Consider the following 23789-nt stretch of genomic DNA (forward strand, 5'->3'; position numbering starts at 1 on the left):
CCAGAACCGGGTTTGTCATTGTGCTGGTAGGCGCTTCCATGTTTAAATGCTGTCTGCAGACTCGAGGTGCTGCCTTTTGTCCGCTCAGGGGTCTCTGAAGCAAAGATTCCGTTTCGTTCAGCGGCACGGCTGGTCTTGCGGCAGCCAGATAGCCGCTTGCCGGATGGAAACGTTCACATCCTCCCTTTTGTGCCCCTTCTCCCAAATGCAAAAGAGCTAAAATGGGCTGTATATTTTCAAATCTTCAATCCCAAACCAGAACTAATTCTAGAACCTAAGGGTGGCTAAATGGACATTTACCGTGCTCTTCTTTAAACTTGTCTGTATATTTGAAGTTTTTATAATGATGGAGGAAGAAAATGGAGCCATGTCTTCCAGAAGCCTCATGTGCATTTCCAGCAGAGCAGGGCATTTGGGCTGGATTCTGCTGGTCTGCAGGTCCCAGGCACCCATGCATAAGTGGCAGTTAGTGGATGGCTTCATGCGCCCTGGGAGGCTGCTGGAAAACTTCCCTGCTTGCCCTTGCCCTTGCAGCTTGGGGCCAGCCCATATAACCCACACAGGCTGCTTGTGCCTCCCGTTCACACTCTTCCTTCTCTCTGTCTCCCCTCCCCTCCTGGCTCTTTTCAAAGATTTGGACCCCTGCCTCTGAAGACTCGGATCGGCATCCTCTCCAGAAACGTGCCCCCAGCAGGCCAGGGAGGGGAACAGCGAAGGCACTGGCATGCAGGTGTCTGCCACGTGCCAGGCGCTGTAATTGATGCTGTTTTCCCTTCATTTTCTTTGTTAATCCTTATAATAACCTGTTTATTAATCAGGGAGACTGAGACTCGGTGGAAGTACGGGAAGCTGCCTGGAGTCCCCAAACCAGTAAATGACAGAACCCGGATTCGGGTCCTCACCTCTCTCATCCCAGTTTCCATGTGTGCTCATCCCGGCGTGTCTGCTCGCTCCTCATATGCCCAATTGTGATCCTTCTCCACCATCAGAAAAGCCTTCTGAGAGGCCTTCCATGCCACCTGGGAAGAACCTTGGGAATTCTCTGCCTTGGGAACTCCCGTAGAAAGTGAAACGATATTATTTATTCGTCTTTGCATTCCAGCATCTAACAACGGAGCCCCATGGTCACTCAGAGACAGGTTTAAATAAACGAATGAACCAGAGAACTCGGGACACCCTGGGAACGTATCTTCCTACCGAGTTTCTGATTGGGAAAGTCCCTGAAGACTGCTTTTTTCCCTTTTGAACAACATAAAGTCAGGCTAAGAATACATTCACTTGCTTTGCTAAAGACAAGCCAGGAAGGAGCGACACACGAAAATCTCTCTTTTTTTTTTTTTAAATTTCCTCTTTCATCTCCAGCTTCTCCGTCTCTTTTAGCTCAGATAATTTTGGCTACGGTGGGCATCTGAGAAAGGTGAGTGCCCACGTAGCAAGGAAGGGTCGGGTCCTTCATGAATAGGGTAGTCCCACCCACCTACTTCTTCTGCATCATTTGTGAAACAGCTCACTTCCAAATTTGAGCCTAAAACTCAGTTGACATTATGGGTTTTTGGGTTTTTTTTTTCCCTCTCAGGTTGGATTTGGTGGGTTTATAAGAAAAACAGAAACCACCAAAAATAGCAATTCTCAAAGAGATGAGATGTCTTTAAAAAAAATGTGTAGGATTAAGATGTTGATGCTATAAATGTTGTTTAGGTAACTGATTTTGAATTTTTTCTTAGCTGTCATTTCTACTTGCTGCACCAATTCAGATGAATGGAAGTGTAAATTGAAAACTAGTCTAGATTGTAGGACATTGGTGAAGAAATGAGCTAGATTTTTTTTTTTAATTTTCTTATTTTATTTATTTATTTATTTATTTATTTGACAGACAGAGATCACAAGGAGGCAGAGAGACAGGCAGAGAGAGGGGGAAGCAGGCTCCCCGGTGAGCAGAGAGCCTGATGTGGGGCTCGATCCCGGACCCTGAGATCACAACCTGAGCAGAAGGCAGAGGCCCAACCCACTGGGCCACCCAGGCGCCCTGAGCTAGATTTTTTTTAGAAAATCCGTCCCACCTGTAGCTGTGTGAGCAGAAGTGTTCCTTGATAAAGCCTTATACTTATAGAGCAGGAAGACACTTGGAGGTGATCTTATGCACCCTCCCTGACTCTTTAGAGAGGAGAACTGGAAAGTCAGAAAAGCAGGTCTTACCGGGAAGTCACGAAGCCAATGAGTCTAACAGAGCTGAGTGTGCCCACTTAACAAAATCAGACAAGTACTGATTTATTACTGGTGTAAGGGTTTTTCACAGTGTTACGCAGATCTTTGCGAAGTCCTTGACTTTTTTTTTCTTTTAGAATATTTTCAGTGAAATATATGAGCTTCGTTTTTTAAAGCCAAATAATAGACAAATTTTATAATAAAAAGTTATAGTAATCCTGTCCCTCAGAGGCATCCTCTTTCAACTCTTTCTTTTGACACTTTTTCCAAATAATGTAATTATTGCTACGCCTTGGTTTTTCTGTTTATCCATTGACTTGCTAATATAGTAGGCATGTCTGTCATTTTTATGAATCTATACTATGTGCAAAGCAAAGACTTCCTGTAGTTTTTAAAGTTTTCCCAGCTCCTTACGTTGTCTCCGTTTCCTCAGGGTTTTTTTTTTTTTTTTTCTTTCTGTGTTAGTCAGTTTTGGGATTTTGTATATTATGTTGAAGATTTTCTTCAAATATTTTGACTATTTGCAGCTGTCCATCATTATTTAAGAATGAACTATAAAGGGGCCCCTGGGTGGCTCAGTGGGTTAAAGCCTCTGCCTTCAGCTCAGGTCATGGTCCCCGGGTCCTGGGATCGAGCCCCGCATCGGGCTCTCTGCTCAGCGGGGAGCCTGCTTCCTCCTCTCTCTCTGCCTGCCTCTCCGCCTACTTGTGATCTCTGTCAAATAAATAAAATCTTAAAAAAAAAAAAAAAGAATGGACTGAAAAGGGATAAGAAGCTTTGGGTGTGGAGGCTCATCTTATGGATATCTTTTCCCTGTAGAGTAAGGAGGTGAGAAGCTAGCTTTGTAATTACATATATTTTCTCTGAGGCTTCTAATTTTCTTTATGGCTTGTGCTTTCTTGTGATATACTTAAGAAATCTTTGCCTGAACTAGAGTCAGAAAGATTGTCTTATTTTTCCTGTCACATTTACAGTTTTTTTGTTTTATGCTTGGGTATGTGATCTATTTGAAATTCATTTTTTGGTATATAGATATCCCTTCGTTCTGCACCATTTTTTGAAAAGACTGTCCTTTCTATGTTGAATTACTTTGACTTCTTTGTCAAAAACCTGTGGCCATATATATATATGTAGATCATTTTCTGGATTCATTCTTTTCCATTGGTCTATACATCTATCCTTTTTTTTAAAAAAGATTTTATTTATTTATTTATTTATTTGAGAGAGTGAAAGTGAGCAAGATTCCAGGGGGAAAGGGAGAAGCAGACTTACTGCTGAGCAGGGACCCTGATGGGAGGCTCAGTCCCAGGACCCTGGCACCATGACCCAAGCCAAAGGCAGATACTTAACTGACTGAGCCACCCAGGAGCCCCTACATCTGTCCTTTTACCAGTACCACACTGTCTTGATTACTATAGCTTTTTAGGGAGTCCTGAAATCAGATGTTAAATCCTTCATCCTTGTTTTTCACTTTTCCACATGAAGTTTAGGGCTAATTTGTTGATCTCTACTAAAACCCTGCTAAGACTTTGCTGGGATTATGTTGCATTTGTAGACCGTTTGGAGAGAATCAACATCATAACTGTATTGAATCTTCTAACTGATGAACGTGGTGTTTCTTTTCACCTATTTAGGTTTACTTTGATTTTTCTCAGTTTATCGTAGTTTTTGGCATGTAAAATTGACATGTGCTTTATTAGAATTGTTGCTAAGTATTTTACTTTTTGATGCTATTATAAGTCATTTATTTATTTTTTTAAAGTAATTTGTATACCCAACATGGGGTATACACATGACCCTGAGATCAAGAGTCTCATGCTTTTCAGGCTGAGCCAGCCAGGCGTCCCATAAATCATATATTTTAAAGTTCAGTTTCTAGTTCATTTCTGATATAAAGAAATACAGTTGATTTGTATATGTTGATCATGTATCCTTGAACCTCACTAAATTCACTTATTCTAATAACTTTTTTTGAAAGACTTTACTTATTAGAGAGAGAGTGAGAACAAGCAGGGAGAGCAAGAGAGGGAGAAGCAGGCTCCCAGCTGAGCAGGGAGCCCAATGTGGGACTCCCCAGGACTCTGGGATCATGGCCTCAGCTGAAGGCAGACACTTAACCAACTGAGCATCCCAGTTCTAATACTTTTTATAGGCTATTTGGTACTTTCTGTTTAGATAACCGCATATGCTGCAAGTAAAGGCAACTGTATTTCTCACTGTCCAGTGAACTATATAAATTTTATTTCTTTCTCTTGTTTTATTGCCATGGCTAGGGCTTCTAGGACAGTATTAAGTAGAAATAGCGAGAGCCAGCACATGTGTCTTGTTCCTTATCTTAGGACGAAAACATTCTGCATTAAGTGTGATATTAGTTGTAAGAATTCAAGGTTTTTTAGGCGTTGATTTTCTGACTTGCAGCCTGGGGAAGGTAAGCCTGACTGCTGGTGCTTTGGGTACTGATTGGCAAAAGGAAACTGGAGGCCTCAATTCTCAGTATGTGGGGTATGCTGCTTCCCTCGTCCATCACTTCTTACTGCCCTACCCAGCCTACTCTTCACTGTTGGACTTGGTCCGTCTGTGAGAGGGTCAGTTTCTCCACAGAGTAAAGCTCCTGTCCAGCTGCTGCTGGCCTGGAGGAATGCTGGTCCCCTGGCTTCCCAAGGTTGGGCGTGGGGACCCTAGAGTAGCCCTTCCTCCTGGTAATGTAGCCCCAGTGCTTATCACCTACTTGTTTCAGGAATCTGGTGCCTGTTATTTGCTGAGACTTTGCAGGGCTCTATTGGGTGAATCAGACTTTTACACAACACTTAGATTTCTGTTTCCTCCTCTGTGCAAAGTCCTTTGGCACTCTTCTTTCTACTTGTCGTCTCCAAAGCGTGTCTCCAAAGTGAGCTGACATCCTGCCCTCTGATGCCGCCTCTCCTATTCTCTGTGCCTTTGTCAAGTTATTTATATCCCTCTACAGATAAATATGTGCGTCCAACTGGTCGTGTTTAACTTCCTGGAAAGTTTTTAAAAGCAGTTTATTTTCTGAAATAGTTGGGCTTTTGCTGTGGGAGGAGTTGTTTTGTTTTTATTACATTACTGATTTGCTTAGTAAATCCGTTCCATCAGGGACAAAAGTAAATTTTAGTGCAAAATAAATTTCATCCTAGCCTCCGAAAATTGCATATGTTCTGAATTCAGCTTCAACTAATTCTGTGTTGAGTATAGGTTCCTTATTTAGGAATTAGTATTAATTTCTCTCATGTTTACCATCCATTAATCTTTGCTGTTCTGTATTAATGTGAGTTAGCAATAGGGGATCGTTTAGCCAGATTCAAATGGGGTTCTCGTAAAAAGTTCCAGTCGAGTGCCATTGATTTTTTTTGTAACCCAGAAACAAATTTTTCTTTTATTTAGGCCAATCTCATATTTAAAAATAAACTTTATACCTAGGACTGAGCCACAGTCTTACACAACATACTCATGACTTCTCTTTCCCCACACTTCCCCCCGACTCTCATTCCACAAGAGATACCCTTTATTCCCAGGTAGCTGTCATACAGGCACACCTTATTTGATCCTAATTTTGCTTTTCAATTCAAATTCTTTGGTGGACATGGAAGTCACAGCTCATCAACCATCTCCACGGCCTTGCCTTCTGAATCGAGCATAGGCTCACGAACATCCTCCCCTTATCTACCCAGATCACGCCCACAAACACAGAACAGTCATGCTCGTGGAATTTGAATTCAGTATGCAAGTTTGGGAAAACAGTAAAAATGCATTTTCTAGCTTCCACTTCCCCAGATTTTTCCAGTTCATTTTGCTTTGTGAAGTAGTTTGTACAGAGCGACATTGCTGCTTTCCCGCAGCTTTATCTAGTAGGGGTGCGGGGAAGTTGACTGTATACTAGGATGTAAACCATATTAATATCACGTATAATTCAGGAAGAAATAAGCAGTTTGGTGTTTGGCATTTCCCTTATTGCTCTCGGGGTGGAAGCATTCACTGAATTCATCTATCCCATCCGCACTACAGACCTTGACTACGGAGGCCTGACTGACTTGCTGGCCCCTGGCCAGGTCCCGAGAAGCCCCATGCCCCACAAGGAGTGCAAGATCCTGTTCTTGCTGAACATTCTAGTGGCAGAGAGGAAGAGAATAAACAAGAAGTGAGTAAGAAGTACAGGCAGAGATGAGTCATAGGAGGAAAACAGAACAGGATAGAGGGATCAATGCTGGAGGATCAGGGATGCTTGGGCTCTGCAGGGGGTCTGGGAAAGCCCTTCGGAGGGGGGTCTTTTGAGGTAAGACCTCACAGGAAGAACTGGTCCTAGAACATGGGGCTGGGTGGTGGAGAGGCCGTGAAGCAGTGCCAAGAACCCGGACCTGGAAGACTGTCTCAGGTCTACCCAACCAGCTACTTGACTGGGAACAAGTCACTTACTCTAGGGTGAGGGACCTTGCCTGTAAAATGGGAATAAAAGCCCATATGCCGCTTAGAATGGTCATCTCGAAGTATCAAACACGAGAATTTTCTAAACTGGGCGACCCTTTAAAATGAAAGGTGGCTGGGGCGCCTGGGTGGCTCAGTGGGTTGGGGCCTCTGCCTTCGGCTTGGGTCGTGATCCCAGGGTTCTGGGATCGAGCCCTGCATCAGGCTCTCTGCTCAGCGGGGAGCCTGCTTCCCCCTCTCTCTCTGCCTGCCTCTCCACCTGCTTGTGATCTCTGTCTGTCAAATAAGTGAATAAAATCTTTAAAAATGTTTAAAATGAAAGGTGGGTATTTTATCCAGCAGGGTGAACCCTCCAGCCGATGGAAGGACTTAGCCTCTGTCTTTAAGACGTACTAAGAAAACTATAGGTATAATAACAGTGTGGTGCCGGCACAGGAAAGATAAGTAGATAACAAAACAGGATTGAGTGCCCCAAAGCACAACCACACAGTAGTGGTCCCAGCAGCGTTCCCATGCAGGAATCCCTTCCTGACATTTCTAGGGACCTTCATATCACTCCAAAATGTGAGGAAAAAATCAGTCCAGAAATCAGGATAAAGGGAAAGAAAATCTGTGTGTGTTCAAGTTTAACCACCAACATAGGTATTGCCAGTTCAAAGGAAGCCACCGACATGAAGTTGAAAGGAAGAGCGGAATCAGTGTCAAAGGTCACGGTCAGCAGGACGGAGGGGAGGGGAGAGAAAGGGCCACGACCAGATCTGTCATTCTTCCTTGCTGCTGGCGTGTTGTTAAGTATATATGTTTGTAGCCCTGCCTGCCGCTACCGATGGGTCATTTTTGTAAACATAAATTTAGTAATGACTTCACACATATTAGTACACTTTATGAAAATCCGGCAAATCTCGTTCCAAGAAATACTAAGTTTTGGGGGCAGTCTTTAAATTGGCAGTTCTGAAACATGTTTCTGTGTAGTAATAGTGCTGTTGACCTTGCTAGGATACCCAGATATTACGTTATCTTAATAGAATCCAGCGGTGTTTTAGTGTTTGGATATTTGCTCTAAGGCTATAGTTCTTTGTAATTACTTTCACAGAAGAAATGCAAAGGCAGGCTGTAAACAAGGATCATGGAACACTTTGATGTGGAATCAGCTCATCTGAAATCTGAATTAGGACAAGCGGTATCATTTTTAACAGCCAAACCAAAATCAGGGCAAGCAGACAAAATATGTTCATCCCTCAAAGAGGAAATGAGCATATATGGGGCCATATGTAGTCTAAGGCCCAACTTGTATTTGCTTTGGACACACTCAGAACCATATGACCAACATTAGCACAACATGAAAGAAACTTCTCTACATCTGGAATATTTGTCTTATGACAAATATTAATACTAATCCAAGCAATTAATACTTGTGTGTTTTAAAACCTCACTTAAGAATAACTTTTAAGGGGCACCTGGGTGGCTCAGTGGGTTAAAGCCCTGCCTTCAGCTCAGGTCATGGTCCCAGGGTCCTGGGATCGAGCCCTGCATCGGGCTTTCTGCTCAGCAGGGAGCCTGTTTCCCCTTCTCTCTCTCTGCCTGCCTCTCTGCCTGCTTGTGATCTCTGTCTGTCAAATATATAAATAAAATCTTTAAAAAACAAAAAGCTTTTAAGTATTTGTGACCTCTTCCAATTTTTATTTTTATTTTTTTAAAGATTTATTTATTTATTTATTTGACAGAGATCACAAGTAGGCAGAGAGGCAGAGAGAGAGAAGGGGAAGCAGGCTCCCCGCTGAGCAGAGAGCCCAATGTGGGACTCCATCCCAGGACCCTGAGATCATGACCTGAGCTGAAGGTAGAGGCTTTAACCCACTGAGCCACCCAGGTGCCCCATCTTACAATTTTTAAATGATATTTTTTGGGCGGTCGGTCAGTGCTGATGTTTAATTCTTTTAATGTTTTCTTTTACCAAATGCCTATATTAAGTAGAGATTATTTTTTGCATGTTATTGAAATACATAATTTCGTTGTAGTGTATGATTTATAATAATAACCCTACACTTGTTATTATATCATATTTTACAGAACTAACCCCTGAAACTTTAAATATAATCCTGTCACAGAAAAGTGATTGATTGTTTATAATTATAACTCATTATTTAAATACAGAATAATTTACAGTTCAGGAATTCTGATTTCTTGGTCTCAAATTTTGAAGATCAGAATAATTTACAATTCAGGAATTCTGATTTCTTGGTCTCAAATTTTGAAGATCAGTAACTTTCAGGAATTTGGAAATGTTAAAAATTCCTGACAAAAGTGCAGGCGAAGTTAGTTTTGTCAATAAATAATTCTGAAAAAAAACAAAACAAATAAACCTGAAACAATTGCATAGTGGATGCAAAAATTGAACTTCTACACTTAAGTCACACCATATACATAATGAACTTGAAATGACTTGCAGACTTAAGTGTAACAATTAGAACTATAACATTTCTAGAAGAAAAAATAGAAAAAAATATTAGTGGCCTTGTGCTACAGTCTGAATCATGGCATCGACACCTCCAAATTCTTATATTGAATCCCTAATCCCCAATTTGATGGAATTAGGAGATGGGATCTTTGGGAGGTAGTCAAAGTTAGATGGGGTCATGAGAATGGGGGCCTCATGGTGGGATTAGTACCCTTGTAAGAAGAGGAAGATGGAGAGAGCTCTCTCTTACCATCTACAAAACATTGCTGAAAAAAATGAAAGAAGATCTACATAAATGAAAAGATACCCCATACCCCATGTTCATGAATTTGAAAACCTGATATTGTCAAGATTTCAGGTCTGACCAAAGTGATCTATGTATTCACTGCAATTCCTGTCAAAATCCCAGTGACATTTTTTTTGCAGACATAGAAAAATCCATCCTAAAATTCATATGGATTCCCAAGGAATCCTAGACGGCTAAAACAATCTTGAAAAAGAACAGATTTGGGGGCACCTGGGTGGCTCAGTGAGTTAAGCCTCTGCCTTCAGCTCAGGTCATGATCTCAGGGACCTGGGATCCAGCCCCACGTCGGGCTCTCTGCTCAGCAGGAAGCCTGCTTCCCCCTCTCCCTCTCCTGCCTCTCTGCCTACTTGTGATCTCTCTCTCTCTGTCAAATAAATAAATAAAATCTAAAAAAAAAAAAAAAAAAGAACAGATTACGAGGACTAATAACACTTGCTGATTTAAAACTTACTGTAAAACCACAGTAACCAAAACAGTGTGTTATTGACATAAAATAGAGTGGTTGGAATAGAATTGAGAACCCAGAAATAAACCTTCACATGAACTGTCAGATCATTTTCAATAAGAATGCCAAAACCATGCAATGGGGAAAGGACAGTCTTTTCAGTAAGCGGTGTTCGGTAAACGGAATATCCACACACAAAAGAATGAAGTTGGACCCTTACCTCACACCATATACAAAATGAACTTCTATATCTGATAAGAGATAACTATGTAGAATATATGAGGAACTAAAACTCAACAGAAGCAACAAAAACCAACGCAGTTCAAAAATGGGCAAAGAACTTGCATTAGATGTATCTCTAAAGAGGATAGATGAATGGGTGATAAACTCATGAAAAGATTCTTAACATCACTGATCACTGGGGAATGCATATCAAAACCACAACGAGATAACACCTTATACCCCTTAGTTTTGCTACGCTCAAAAACCCAGAATGGAACAAGTGTTAACGAGGATGTGGAGAAATGGGAGCCTCGTAGGCTCTTTGTGGGAATGTTGCCGTGAAAATAGCAGGAGGCTTCCTCGAAAACTAAAGGCAATTGCTGTGATCCGGCAATTCTACTTCTTGGCATACGCCCAAAGGAATGGGAAGCAGGGTCGTGGAGAGCTGTTTGCACACCCTGTTCCTATTAGTATTTTTCGCAGCTGAAGTCTGGAAGCATGGTAGGTGTCCACTGCCACGTGAATGGATGAGCAAAACGTGGTATATCCGCACGATGAAATACTGTTCAGCCTTAAAAGGGAAGGCGTTTCTGACACCTGTTTCAACATGAATGAACCTTGCTTGACATTGTACTAAATGAAATAAGCCAGTCACAAAAAGAGACGGTACTCTGTGGTTCCACTTCTACGAGTAAGTAATACTTAGTAAGTGTAAATATATTTTTCAGTAAGTAAGTACACTTAGATGAAGAAGAATCAAAGAGGCAGAAAGAATGGTGGTTGCCAGGGGCTGGAGGGAAAGGAAGAATGGGGAGTTACTGTTTAACTCCTGTACTTAGCTGTACAGGGTTTCAGTTTCACAAGATGAAGAGTGTTCTGGAAATGGAGAGTGGTGGTGGTTGCACAACGTTGAAGTATACTTAACAGCACTGAACTGCGCGCTTGAAGTGGTTGACATGGCAAGTTTTCTGTGATGTGTATTTTACCATGATTTAAAAAAAAAAACTCTTGGGGCACCTGGGTGGCTCAGTGGGTTAAGCCTCTGCCTTCAATTCAGGTCATGATCTCAGGGTCCTGGGTTCGAGCCCTGCATCAGGCTCTCTGCTCAGCAGGGAGCCTGCTTCCCTTCCTCTCTCTGCCTCCCTCTCTGCTTACTTGTGATCTCTCTTTCTGTGTCAAATAAATAAATAAATAAAATCTTTAAAAATAAATAAATAAGTAAAATAAAACTCAGAAAAGCCTTTACACAGACGTTCATAGTGTTATTATTGATAATAGCAGAATATTGGAAGCAGCCCAAATGTCTGTCAACTGGTAAACGAATAAATGAATTGTGGTATAGCCGTACTGGGAAATACAACTCAGTGATGGGGGTAAAATACCAGGACCGCCAGCTGCGTGGCTGGTTCTCAGGGCGTCATGCGAAGGGAAAGAGCCAAACACAGAAGATTAAATACTGTACGATTTCATTCGTGTGAACTTCTAGAAGAGGCAGAATATAGGGTCTGCATATCTGTGTTTGCTGGCAAGAGAATTCAGTGCACAGTGGCACAAGGAATCTTCTTAAAGGGAACCGTTCAGTGTCTTGACTGTTCCAGCATTTACATGGTTGTATACAATTCCAGAAATTGAGCAAATGTCATTGCATGTAAAGAATGCCCTCATTTAAAAGAAAGTGGGGGAAACTTCATGGGGCAGCCAGATTTTTATGGTTTTACAGGAAAAGGTGTTTGCAGGAACTTGTAAATATAACCCCTTAGCAACCTTTTTTTTTTTTTCCTACTGAAAGGAAGAAGTTAATGGAGATAGTCACCCTAGAATAATTTGATTTGCACTGGCTGCATTTTCAGTACTTTATGCTTGTAGCAAAATTCTGCATTTGACCTCCTAGTCATTGTGACCAGCGTGGTTTATCATTTGCATTGCCCCATATAAATACTGATCAAGGTCTAATGTTCAGTTTTGACATGCCAAGTTGCGTCTCTAACATTTTATTTTTTAATTAATTACCACATCTTCAGTGGATCTAAATGTGCATTTCACATTCATTATAAAGTAGCTCACTTTGTGCATTAGAACTCCACTTGCAGGGGTGCCTGGGTGGCTCAGTGGGTTAAAGCCTCTGCCTTTGGCTCAGGTCGTGATCCCAGGGTGCTGGGATCGAGCCCCACATCGGACTCTCTGCCTAGCAGGGAGCCTGCTTCCTCCTCTCTCTCTGCCTGCCTCTCTGCCTACTCGTGATCTGTCAAATAAATAAATAAAATCTTTTAAAAAAAAAAAAAAAGGGAAAAAACCAACTCCGCTTGCAAAACAAACTCAGACGAATGGGAGGTTGTTTTGCCTGATTTTCATTTTGCCCTTTGACATCAATCTGTGGAAGACAGAGACAAACCAAGAAACTGACTCTTCCCTGTAGAGAACAAGCTGATGGTAACCAGGGAGGAGATGGGTGGGAGGGTGGGTCAGGTAAGGGTTGGGGATTAAAGAGTATGCTCACCATGATGCAAAAATAAAATAAAATAAAATAAAATGTTAAAAAAAAACAAAATCAGTCTGTAGAGGAGTATCTTATCAGTGTGTGTGTGTCAGGAGTGTCTATACGTAGATGCACACACACACACAGCCATACTGTGAAAAATGTACAAATAGTAAAAAATTTAAAGCCACTACTTCATGTATCTGGTTTTCCATGTATAATAAAAATGGGTTTTGATCCAAAACTGCTTTAGGTAAATTACACGAGGTATAGTCACGGCTTTTATTTTTATTAAGGGAATGATAGTTGAGAAAATTTTATGTTGACATGAATATTACATTTATATACGTATCTAAACATACGAAATGTATTTGTTCCACACACATCTGAGGGCTTTCACAAGGCAGGACATCCGATAAACAACAGACCTTCCTAGGAAGCAGGGGATTCTTACTTGAGAGCGGAAACTACCAGTTAGGATCTAGGAAATATGTTGTAAATTAATTGGGAAAATGTATAAAAATGCTTTCTGTTGTTAACACTTTATTTTTTGCTTTCATGCACGTGCTCCCTCTTCCTGCCTCCCCCCATCTGTGTACACACACTCCGTATCACGCTTCCTCCCTCTTCTCATTTTTTCCTTCCTTCCTCCCTCCCTCCCTTCCTTCCTTTCTCTCTTTCTTTCTTTCTAGAGAGGGAGGTGGGGGCGGAGACGGAGAAGGAGAGAGAGAATCTCAAGCAGATTCCTGCTAAGTGCCCAGACTCAGAGCTCCAGCGCGGAGTCCCTGAGATCAGGACCCAAGTCAAAACCGAGAGTCGGGCGCTCAACCAGCTGAGCCGCCCAGGCACCCCACTCCCTCTCTTTTTCTCTCCCTGCCCCCCAACATACTTTTTTCCCCCGAACCACCTGAAAGGGAGTTAAATAATCATGGTCCTTTGTCCTTCGGTCCACTAAGTAAGAGTATTTCCTTACACACCTGTAGTACAGTGACCAACTGTAGTAATTTACCATTGATACGATGCTCTACTGCTCATATCCACACTTTAGTATCTGATCTCGTATTATCTGCATCACTGCCCCTCCATTATAAGGCCCAGGCTGTAATAATGTGTTGCATCCAGTTTTCATATCCCTTTAGTCTCTTAGGACAGTGACATTGTTGAGGAACGCCAACCCCTCCCCGACCACTCTTTTTCAGTAAGATATCTTCCATTTGGGTTTGTCTGATGTTTCTTCATGGTGACGTTTCAGTTCCACAGTCCCTACCGCAGTGCAGGCCCTGTGCGTGGGGAGACTCTGCCAGACGGTGCAGATATTCTCCTCGCCACTAAAACACCCCCCCATGTGGAGCAGCTGCCGGCGTGTTTGCCTCCACCATCCTTCATGGGAGGGTTGCAGAGGGGTCATCTGCCAGCTCCGTTTCTCTTCCGCGTTACTGGTTCCTAGTCAATATCCCACTGTAAGAGCTCTTCCTTCTTCCTCCCTCTCTCCCTCCCTCTGTGTCCTGTGTTATAGAAACCCATGGATTCCGATTTCTTCAGAAGTTCAGAACCTGTTACTGCCTCTTACTTTGGCGCTCGGATATCTGGCCGGTGAGAGCCCTTCCCAGCTGGGCCTCGGTCCTTGTAACACGCCTCCCCACGTCTTTAGCACTTTCCTGCTTTCTCATATCGCAAGATGTTCCAGGCTCATCTCAGGCCTCCAGTAACCCCAGCTGTGGAATCAGCCAGTTCTTCTGGAAGCCCTGGGTTTTGTTTTGTTTGCTTTTTTTTAAGTACGGTGTTAGAAATTAAGATGTGGACACCAGATGTGCTCACTGCTACCGAGGTTCCTTTGCTTCTACGCTCTTTCGGTGGTAATGCTTGGATATACATACATACGTCCCCCAAACATGAGTGCACACATATACACATACTTACTTATCTATGTTTAAAATCATGAGTCTAACCCTGTCTCCCATTTCATTTCATCTCCGCAGGGTTCTTCCTTTTCTTCCCGCACCCCAGTAGTATTGGTGTGTCTGGCTTCCACCATCCGCGTGTTTACGGCTTTGCTCGGTACTGAAACACATCTCGGTATTTTCAGAATTGGCTTCACTCATTCAGCAACAGAAGCAAACCCCTGAACACCTCAGGATTTGAGTTCTTCCCCCTTCCTGACTGAAGGTGGCGAACACTGGGTTTATAAATGGCTCTTTTGCACTTTGCTTTTTTCCCACCTTGTTTTTTTGTGGGTTTATTTGTTTGCTTTTTACTAGAAACCATTCCCTGTCTGCTCTTTGAGATCTCCATTCTCTCTTATAACGGCTCAGTACTTCCCTGATTGTACGTATCCCAGTTTATTTAACCAATTTCCGATACCTCGACATGTAGGCGTTATAGTTTGGCTTCGCGGTATTTTGTAATTTCAGAGAAAGCTGCAGTGAATTACCTGCGCGTATGTATTTTTTCATTGGTGGACCTGTGTCTTTCATGTTCCGAGAAGTGTGACTGCGGGCTCAAACGGCAAATAAATACCCGGTTTTGTTAGATGTAGCCACACTCCTCTTTCTAACAGTGAGTTCATGGCTTTGCCCTGACTCTCTCCGGTTTGAGAGTTATTTGTGTATCAGGGACATTAACCTTTTATCTGTGATCTACACTACAGATACTTTTTCCTAGTTTCTCATTCGTCTTATGACTCGGCTAATCTTACTGACTGCCGTGCAAAAAATAAATGTTTAGGAGATCAAATTGGTACTCTTTTTTTTTTTTACTGTGTCTGGATTACAAGTCATAGTGAGAAAGCCTTTTTGTACACTCAGATTTTGGAGGAATTCACCCATGTTTTTTTGTTGTACTGTAGAGTTTCACTTTGGGCATGTGGATATCCGATCTGTTCGGTGTTTACGCTTTTGTACCAAGTGAAGAATTTGGGGTCTAATTTATCCTTTTCCAGTTATCCTGACACTATTTCTTTAAAGTTCATCCTTGTCCCAGTAATGTGAGATGCGACCTTCATCATACACTAGGTTTCTATATGCAGTTGGGGCTATTTCTGGACCTTGTCTTTCTCGAAGTCCCAACTGAGTTTTCATTAAACATTTACATCTCAGAGGCTACCAGGCTCCAGGATTTACAACACAGAGGAATTTTTAGGCCTGTTCCCCTTTTGTGGTGGAACAGTGGGTCCTTATTATTTTCTTACACTTTTTGAATTTTCCAGATTTTCAGAAACCAGCCAAAATTATTTTTGTCTTTAAGAGGACTGTTTTAAGGGTAGGGTGCCTGGGTTGCTCCGTCTGTTAAGTGTCCCAGCTCTTGATTTTGGCTCAGAGTCATGAGAGGGAGCCCTATGTCTGCTTGAGATTCTCTCTCTCCCTCTCCCTTTGTCCCCCCCAAATTAATAAAATGTTTTTTGTTTTTTATTTTTTTTAAGATTTTATTTATTTATTTGACAGACAGAGGTCACAGGTAGGCAGAGAGTCAGGCAGAGAGAGAGGGAGAGGGAGGAGGAAGCAGGCTCCTCGCCAAGCAGAGAGCCCGACGTGGGGCTCGATCCCAGGACCCTGAGATCGTGACCTGAGCGGAAGGCAGAGGCTTAACCCACTGAGCCACCCAGGCGCCCCAATAAAATGTTTTTAAAAAGAAAACTTTTTGAAAGTAGTATCAGTTTTTAAACAGTAAACTTTCATATGCATTTTTAATAATGCCCCCCAAATATTACCACTGTTACCCCCCTTTTCCTTGTGTCCCCTCAATAAAAGAAATGTTTCGGAGAAGTATGTATGATACATGTGGAGAAGAGGACAGGTGGAGGGCAGACCAGCCAGTTGTAAGAGTCCGTGTGTTCTGCCTCCTGTGGCTTTTAAGAACCACCAGGAAAACAGGGGCACCTGGGTGGCTCAGTGGGTTGAGCCTCTGCCTTCGGCTCGGGTCATGATCTCGGGGTCCTGGGATCGAGCCCCGCATGGGGCTCTCTGCTCAGCGGGGAGCCTGCTTCCCCCCTCTCTCTGCCTGCCTCTCTGCCTACTTGTGATCTCTCTGTGTTAAATAAATAAAATATTAAAAAAAAAAAAAAAGAACCACCAGGAAAACAGTTCATTCTTTTTCTTCACATGAGTGAACAGGTCCAAAATACAGAGATGTGAGTGCAGGACTAAATGGAGGAATTGGGATGCCTGGGAAGCCAGAGTTTTTTTTATATATGTAACATTTTAAGTGTTCACTTCCTTAGAAGAGGCTTAAACAGGGGTATACGCACTTTCCCTCGCTCGTTCCCTTCCCGCCCCCTCTCTGTACTCAAATGGCCTCCCTTAAGGTGGAATGACTTGATTTTTAGATGTTTCTCATAACTTGGGGGCCATCATAAAAAAATCTGTGTATAAGACCCATTTAGAGGAGACAGGACTCACATTGGCCATGTGGTCTCTGTTCTCATCAAGTTCTATTTTGGGGAACATACGTTTCCTCAAGGAAAAATCAGGACATGTAATTGGATTTAATTCAACATGTCACATCCTATGAAGCTTTCAAAGCGAAGCTGGGTTTAATTATAAATTTGACAAGTCACCGTTTTGGAACAGAACTCTTTGAAGGTGGGCCACGCCCTGTCAGTGTATTCCGATGATGAGCAACGTGATCGCTGACACGCTCAAGCACTCTTCCGTTGCGCCGTGCGTGCGTTAGGCAGTCGTGAGGGTAACAGTGCCGTCTTCCACTTCAGTACCACCAAGAACTCTGATTTTATTATGGCAGCTCTACTCTTCTAGTCTGCTCTTCTGCTGTAGTCGCTCCACAAAAACAGAAACCAGGAATTTTCTTTAAAATTTGGTGCTTCGAGGGGCGCCTGGGTGGCGCAGTGGGTTAAGCCTCTGCCTTCAGCTCGGGTCATGCTATCAGTGTCCTGGGATGGAGCCCCCCATCGGGCTCCCTGCTCGGCTGGGTGTCAGCTTCTCCCTCTGCCCCCCCCCCACTAATGCTCTCTCTCTCTCTCTCAAATAAATAAAATCTTTAAAAAATTTTCGTTCTTGGAAGCACTGAGAACAGCTCAGATTCGTCTGTGGCTCTACACAAACATAACACAGAACTTGCTTCTGAATAAGCTTGTCGCCCAGGGAAACCTTCAGACTTCGGTTCTTTAAGGTCTTTCAATGTCTTTAACAGTTAGGTCTTTAACTGTCACGTACAGGTGGCAGCCGCCCGTGTTGTTGGCTGCTAGTTCCGTGGTAACAGGCTTCAGAGTACGAAGACATTCTATAGGCTAGTGTTTCTGTTACTCTCAACACCTTTCATGTCATTCCACTGTGTGTGTTTCAGTCTTACAGCCACCGGCGCGGCAGAAAAGAGAAGTCTGAGTCCCAGCCCGGCAGAAGCTGACTTGGAGGCCAGAGTATCGGGGGAGATTTCTGACGCCGAGCTCGAGCAGACAGAGTCCTGTGCAGAACCCCTCTCGGAGGGAAGGAAAAAGGCCAAGAAATTAAAAAGAATGAAGAAGGACCTTTCCCCAGCAGGTTTGTAGAAGATCTCAGTAGAGTTCCAGAGTTGTGTACTCTTTAGTGCTCTAGAAACTCATTGTTCGGGGGGAGACCTGATGGCGGGGCTTCGGTTGGTGGCAAAGCCCATGTCCAGTAATCCCCACCTCCTCCCACCAGCCCCCTCATCCACGGTTTCCCAGAGTCAACCGCAGTCTGGAAGCAGGGGATCCTTCTGTCATACGTGTCACCAGAAGGTCACTGGCAGCCTAAGGCTAGGTCACCATGCTTTTGTCATTCCCCTCACTTGTCTTCTCACAAGGACACTTTATCATCTCACATCAGCACAAGAAGAAGGGTGAGTCCAGGACAGTAAGATTTTTTTGAGAGAAACCAGTTCACACGACTTTTATGACAGTACATTTGTTGTCATTGTTCTCGCTGGTTATTAGCTCTTGTTAATCTCTCACTGTGCCCCATTTATAAATTCAGCCTTGTCACGGCTGTGGATGTACAGGAAATAACATGGAGTCTGTGGGGGCTGGTACTACCGGAAGTTTCAGGCACGCACTGCGTGTTTTGGACTGTGTCCCCCGCAGATGAGGGGGACTGCTGTAGTTTTCCACGGGACCGGATGCTTTTTAGGATCCATTTAATTTAAGGAATCCCTAAAAAGCTCTGTCTCTTGATAGAGGAGGGCTTGGCAGGGGCCTTCTCAGTTAAAGATGGTTACTCCATTTTGGTAGTGCTCTCCCTCTTCTCCATGGTTTAGAGGTTTTGCTGATGTGTGTAAGTAGCCTTAGTATCTTAAATGTGCATTTAAATTTGCACAGAGCCCTCCTCCTACACATGTTATTTTCAGTGGCAGCGTTTTCACCGTTCCCAGCAAAACTTTGCCAGGCAGCCTGGATTTCTCTCTCATACGCAGAATTACATAAGGAGCAAAGGAAACCAGAAGCTACCCCGTGCTGAGAGCCTAGTATGTGCGAAGAGCTGTAGTGGGAGCCTTCCCTTCTCGCAAAAGCCCTGACGTAGGGGATTACCATCCTGTCTTAGGGACGCAGGTGTCTGGCTCTGAGAGGTTTAGAAACACACGTAGGTCCATATAGCTAGCACCAGAAGGTAAGTCTGGGCCTGCCCAAGGCCAGATCCCACACTCTCTCCATCACCCAGATGCCATGGCGCAGGGGGAGGCGGCCCATGACCGAACTCACCCCCTGTGCACAGGCCCTCTACACTGCTGGACTGCAATGTTAGGGAGGGTCTTGCTGGTCGGCCAGGCCAGTTCCCTGCTGGGGAGATCCAGCGGTCACCTACCGGGTCCCACAGCTGTCGGGGACAACAGTTAAAGCCCTCGCTGACTGCTCCTTGCTCAGGGCCGGCGGGGCATTTCTCACTGGGTGGGAGTTCTTTCCTTTAAAGTTCTGAGGTGGTCCTCAAGGTCTGTTTCACAGTTAAGAGATTGCAGGCCTGAAGGGTAACGTGACTTGCCCAAGGTCACAGAGCCCTTCAGTCTGCCCTGCAAGAGAGCAGGTGTTCTCCTGCATAGTTCCACCACTGCCTGTCTGCTCAGGATAAGAGGGCTGCTGACCCAGCCTGGGGGGCCCCTCTCCTTTATCTCGCATCATGCTGGTCCGACGAGCAGAACCAACAGTCAGATCAAAGGAAGGTGTAGGAAAGCCACAGAACTTGATTCATACCCAAGCTAAGCATTCACTGTGTTTCAAATTAATTCTTCCTTTTACATGTGGCCTGATCTGACGGCAGGGAGTTTTCTGAATCTCATTGATACTAATGAAACCAAAGAGGCAGCAAAAATATTGCATATGCTTTTATACATTATGCTGAGGCTTAACTTTAACTGAAAACTCAAACTTCTTGCTTGAAGCCCGGACTGTTTCTTTCCGCTGCCTCCTTGAATCCCAGTGTTCTTGACCTGCCTCCCCTCCGTTCTCTAAGTGGAGCCCTGGAGAAGGTTTCATTCTGTAACGCCCTTAGTTTTCACCTGTGATAACCTTCTTACCACCGCGGCATCGTGCCTGCTCAGCCAGCCTTCATGCTCAATGTCGGCATGACTTTTAGAGTTCACGGCTAGCGTGCTGGGGGGTGGGGTCCTCTCTTGTCTTCCTTCCCTTCCTATCTTAGTCTCTTCTGAATTTTTCAGCTTACCTGTTAGAGCTCAGGCCCAAGATGACAGGCATTTTTTCCCTCCTCTATTTCAGCATCATCTTACAGGTATGAACATTAAAATATCTAATAATAGACTGCCTGAATAGATGAGCTCCTTTTATAACTTTCATCATTCTAAGTGAAAACTTTCTGTGAGTTATTTGGGGTTTTGAATGTATAATACTGTCATTAAAATAGGTTTTTATTTTCCTCCCATTGACAGTAAAGCTGTCACGGCCTCGAGATTTGAGCTAAAAAAGAAAAAAAAAATGATAGATTTTGTACTTCTTTGTCAGTCCCGCTAAAAGAGAAAGAGAGAAACATCTTGACAGCTTTTAATTGAATCAGAGAATTGAGCGGATGGGGCTTCTGGAGCACCATTCACCGGGTGAGGCCTGGCAGCCGCACAAAGCTAGAAGTTTCACAGGTCCTCCTTGGCTGTGTTATTGTAAGCATTGAGCGCTAATATTCCCGGCAGGATGTCGGGTGAAGTGACCAGGCTCTGAACCGGCGTTGACCGGTTTTGACTGCTCGTGGACGGTCATAAGGTCCTGTGGGGAGTGAGAATACAAAGGTCTGGCCCTCTGTAGGGTCTGTATTAAGCACTCAAGGGTTCAGAGGGTTTCAGGAGCTGTGACGCCCCGGTTGGGGTGTTGGCAGCAACCGGGTGGGACAGTTTGGTTTGGCGTGGGAAAGTCTGACCTGCAGAGACAGGTTCTCAGGCATCCTGTCTGAGCTATCCTCCTGGCTTGAGTCTCTTGACAGGGCCGCAGGTGATTCACGAAGGTGTGTTGGGTCAGCGGAGGCATGAGAAATATAAAAGACACTGTTTGACCTGGGAAGAAGATTTCTGTTTTCCCAGGAGGAAGTCACAAAAAGTAGGACCGTAGAATATTGTGTATTGTAGCAGTTCAGGGACAGTTAGTGCTCAGTAAATCCCACACATAACAGTGTCGTCTGTCTTCGTTATACATTTTAATATCGAAGATGCATTAAGAGCTCAGTCCTAGACCCCTTCGCAGCTAGCAGAATGACTTAAATTGCAAAAGGAATGACTGTTTCTTGAGTTTATATCCTGTAGCAGGCATTGTGCCAGGAACCTCCTTTACTGTCTATTCCTTATAAAAACCCAGTCAAGAATAGATACCAGTATTTCCAATTTCTGGAGAGGAAACAGGTCCAAAGAATTCAGATTTGCAAAGTCCAGTATAACTGGTGCTGGGGGCACTGGGGAGGGCGGTCTGATCTAGAATCCCCACGTTGTACCACTCTGTAGTATGTGAAATTGATCCAAACTTTAGAAGAAGCGGAGGACTCTTTACATAAAGATGGCATTTCTGGCATCCGGTCAAGAGCAGGAAACAGTTGCCAACTTGGACTTGCTCGTGATGAAGTCATGGGACCCAAGCGACCGTTCTCTTTCGGAGTTTACTATGTACATATTATGTACTTAGCAAATATTTTTCTCCTAAGTGTTGTTTCTGTCCAGTGTGCAGGCTACAAACATAGAACATGAACCCATTGCTTTTCTGTTTAGTAGGATTAGCATAAATTGGTGGCGCTATCTACTTTTCCTCGGGAGAATTCAAGGTGCGTTCTCAGCTCGTAGGTAAAGAACCAGAGTTCTGCGTGCCATTCGGGCTACACTGAAGTACCCCTAGGAGATGTTCCCCAGACAGGGTTTATTGGATGGGTGTCCATAGCACGCTCGTTCTTGCTGATGAGTGAATTGTGTTTCAGTGTTCCGTCGCTGACCAGACTGACCAATCTCAAAATATCGTCAGACGGTCCAGTAGCCAGAGTTCTCTCACGCCCTGTTAGCTTTGGCAGAAAAGTGCCCAAGATGCCGACTATTCTGGTGATTTTTTGTGTCGTGTCCTAGAGAGGCTTCTACAGGTCTTTCTCTCCTTACACTGGAAACACAACACAGCAGACCTTAAAATGTTTGCCAGGAACCAGGAGTGTCATTGGAGTCTTGAGTAATCCGTTGAACTTTTCAAGCTTCCATCCTTAAGGTTACAGTATGAAAATTTAGGACCTGAGCAGCGGTCTGCAGTTGCCGACCATCCGGGCTCAGGAAGTGTAGCCAAGGAACTTTCGAAGCCCTCAATTAAAATGTGGCTGACAGGGACGCCTGGGTGGCTCAGTTGGTTAAGCGGCTGCCTTCGGCTCAGGTCATGATCCCGGCGTCCTGGGATCGAGTCCCACATCGGGCTCCTTGCTCCGCAGGGAGCCTGCTTCTCCCTCTGCCACTCTGTCTGCCTGTGCTCGCTCGCTCTCTCTCTTTCTCTCTCTGGCAAATAAATAAATAAAATCTTTAAAAAAAAAAAAATGTGGCTGACAGCCTCCGTGTGGCCTCTGTGCTGTGCGGTGGCCAGTCTGCTGCTCAGTCATTGTTCCCCCGGCAGCCCTCCACCCTGGGGAGCTCTGCCTTCTTGGTGTGGGAAACCGCCCCTTCACCAGGCCCTCTGGAGCATCTCCCGGTTAAATACATCTGTGTAGCTCCCCCCAGGATCTTTCTCACTACAGATTTCCACTCCAGAAAATGATACAATAGCAGATTTCCAGTGTTTGAGATGCTGTTCTGGATTCACCTGAGGGCAGAATCTCTCCCTTTCGGCTCTGGACAGAAGAAAGGTAAAGAAGCCCAAACGGTCACCTTTTGCGTTGACCACTTTTTAATTTCTTTTGTCATTTTGTTAATAAAGATAACATGCGCACTCTGAAAATCTATAAAATGCAGAAAAACAGAAGAAACTCAAACCCCGCGGTTGGCTGATAATCTGTTAACAAGTGTTTTTAGTCTGCTTGTCATTTTTATACATCATGGACATCATACTTCATAGTCAGTTTGGTATCCTGTTCTTTCTCCATTTAAAAAAACGGGTCAGATTTTTATTATCAGCATAATATTTTATAGTAAAATTTTGTTGGATCTTCAAGCAACATTCCTAGTGTCTTTTGCAGGGGCAGCTTTATTAAGATACAGTTTACTTACAGGAGGTCGTCGCTTTCAGGTGCCCAATTTGATGAGTTTTTGCAAATGTGTACAGCCATATGACCATCATTATGATCAAGAGAGAGAATATTTGTATCATTCCAGAAGATTCTCTCATGAATCTCCTCCCTCCCCTAGGTCCTGGCAACCACTCATGTGCTTCTTTCTTAATACATTTGAGAATTCATTTTGCTGTTTCAGTACCAGTTCCTTCTTACTGCTGAGTCGTGTTCTGTTTTATGGATGTATCACTCTTTATCCAATTTGTCGGTTGGCATTTAGGTTGTTACCACATTTTAGCAACTAAGAATCAAGCTGCTGAAAGCATTTGCCAACAGGTTTTTGTATGAACTAAGTCTTTGTTTCTTTGGGATAAATACCAAAGAGTGAAATTGCTGGGTCACGTGGCTGGTGCATGTTTCCCCTTCTAAGAAACGGGCTCAGTGTTTTCCAAGATGGCCGCGCTGTGGTGCATTCTCGCCATCGGCCGACGAGGCTTCCCGTGGCTCTGCACCTTTACCAGTGTTGGTACCAGTGGTCCCTTTTAGCCGTTCCATTGGGCCTGTAGTGGTGTCTCATAGGGCTTTGACTTGAGTTTCCCTAATGACTAATGACG

At 43.9% G+C, this 23789-nt stretch overlaps 1 protein-coding gene across 2 annotated transcripts in view; it reads left to right on the top strand.

Annotated features, from left to right (window-relative positions):
- Positions 1 to 23789, top strand: part of PARN (poly(A)-specific ribonuclease) — a 159882-nt gene that overhangs the window by 131742 nt on the left and 4351 nt on the right. For both annotated transcript variants that reach the window (XM_080829727.1, XM_080829728.1), the window contains exon 23: positions 17852 to 18045. In XM_080829727.1, the coding sequence (XP_080685853.1) occupies positions 17852 to 18045 (194 nt within the window). The remainder of the gene's footprint in view (positions 1 to 17851; positions 18046 to 23789) is intronic.

The sequence above is a fragment of the Martes martes genome, assembly GCF_963455335.1.
Source record: "Martes martes genome assembly, chromosome: 18".
Lineage (NCBI taxonomy): Eukaryota > Metazoa > Chordata > Mammalia > Carnivora > Mustelidae > Martes > Martes martes.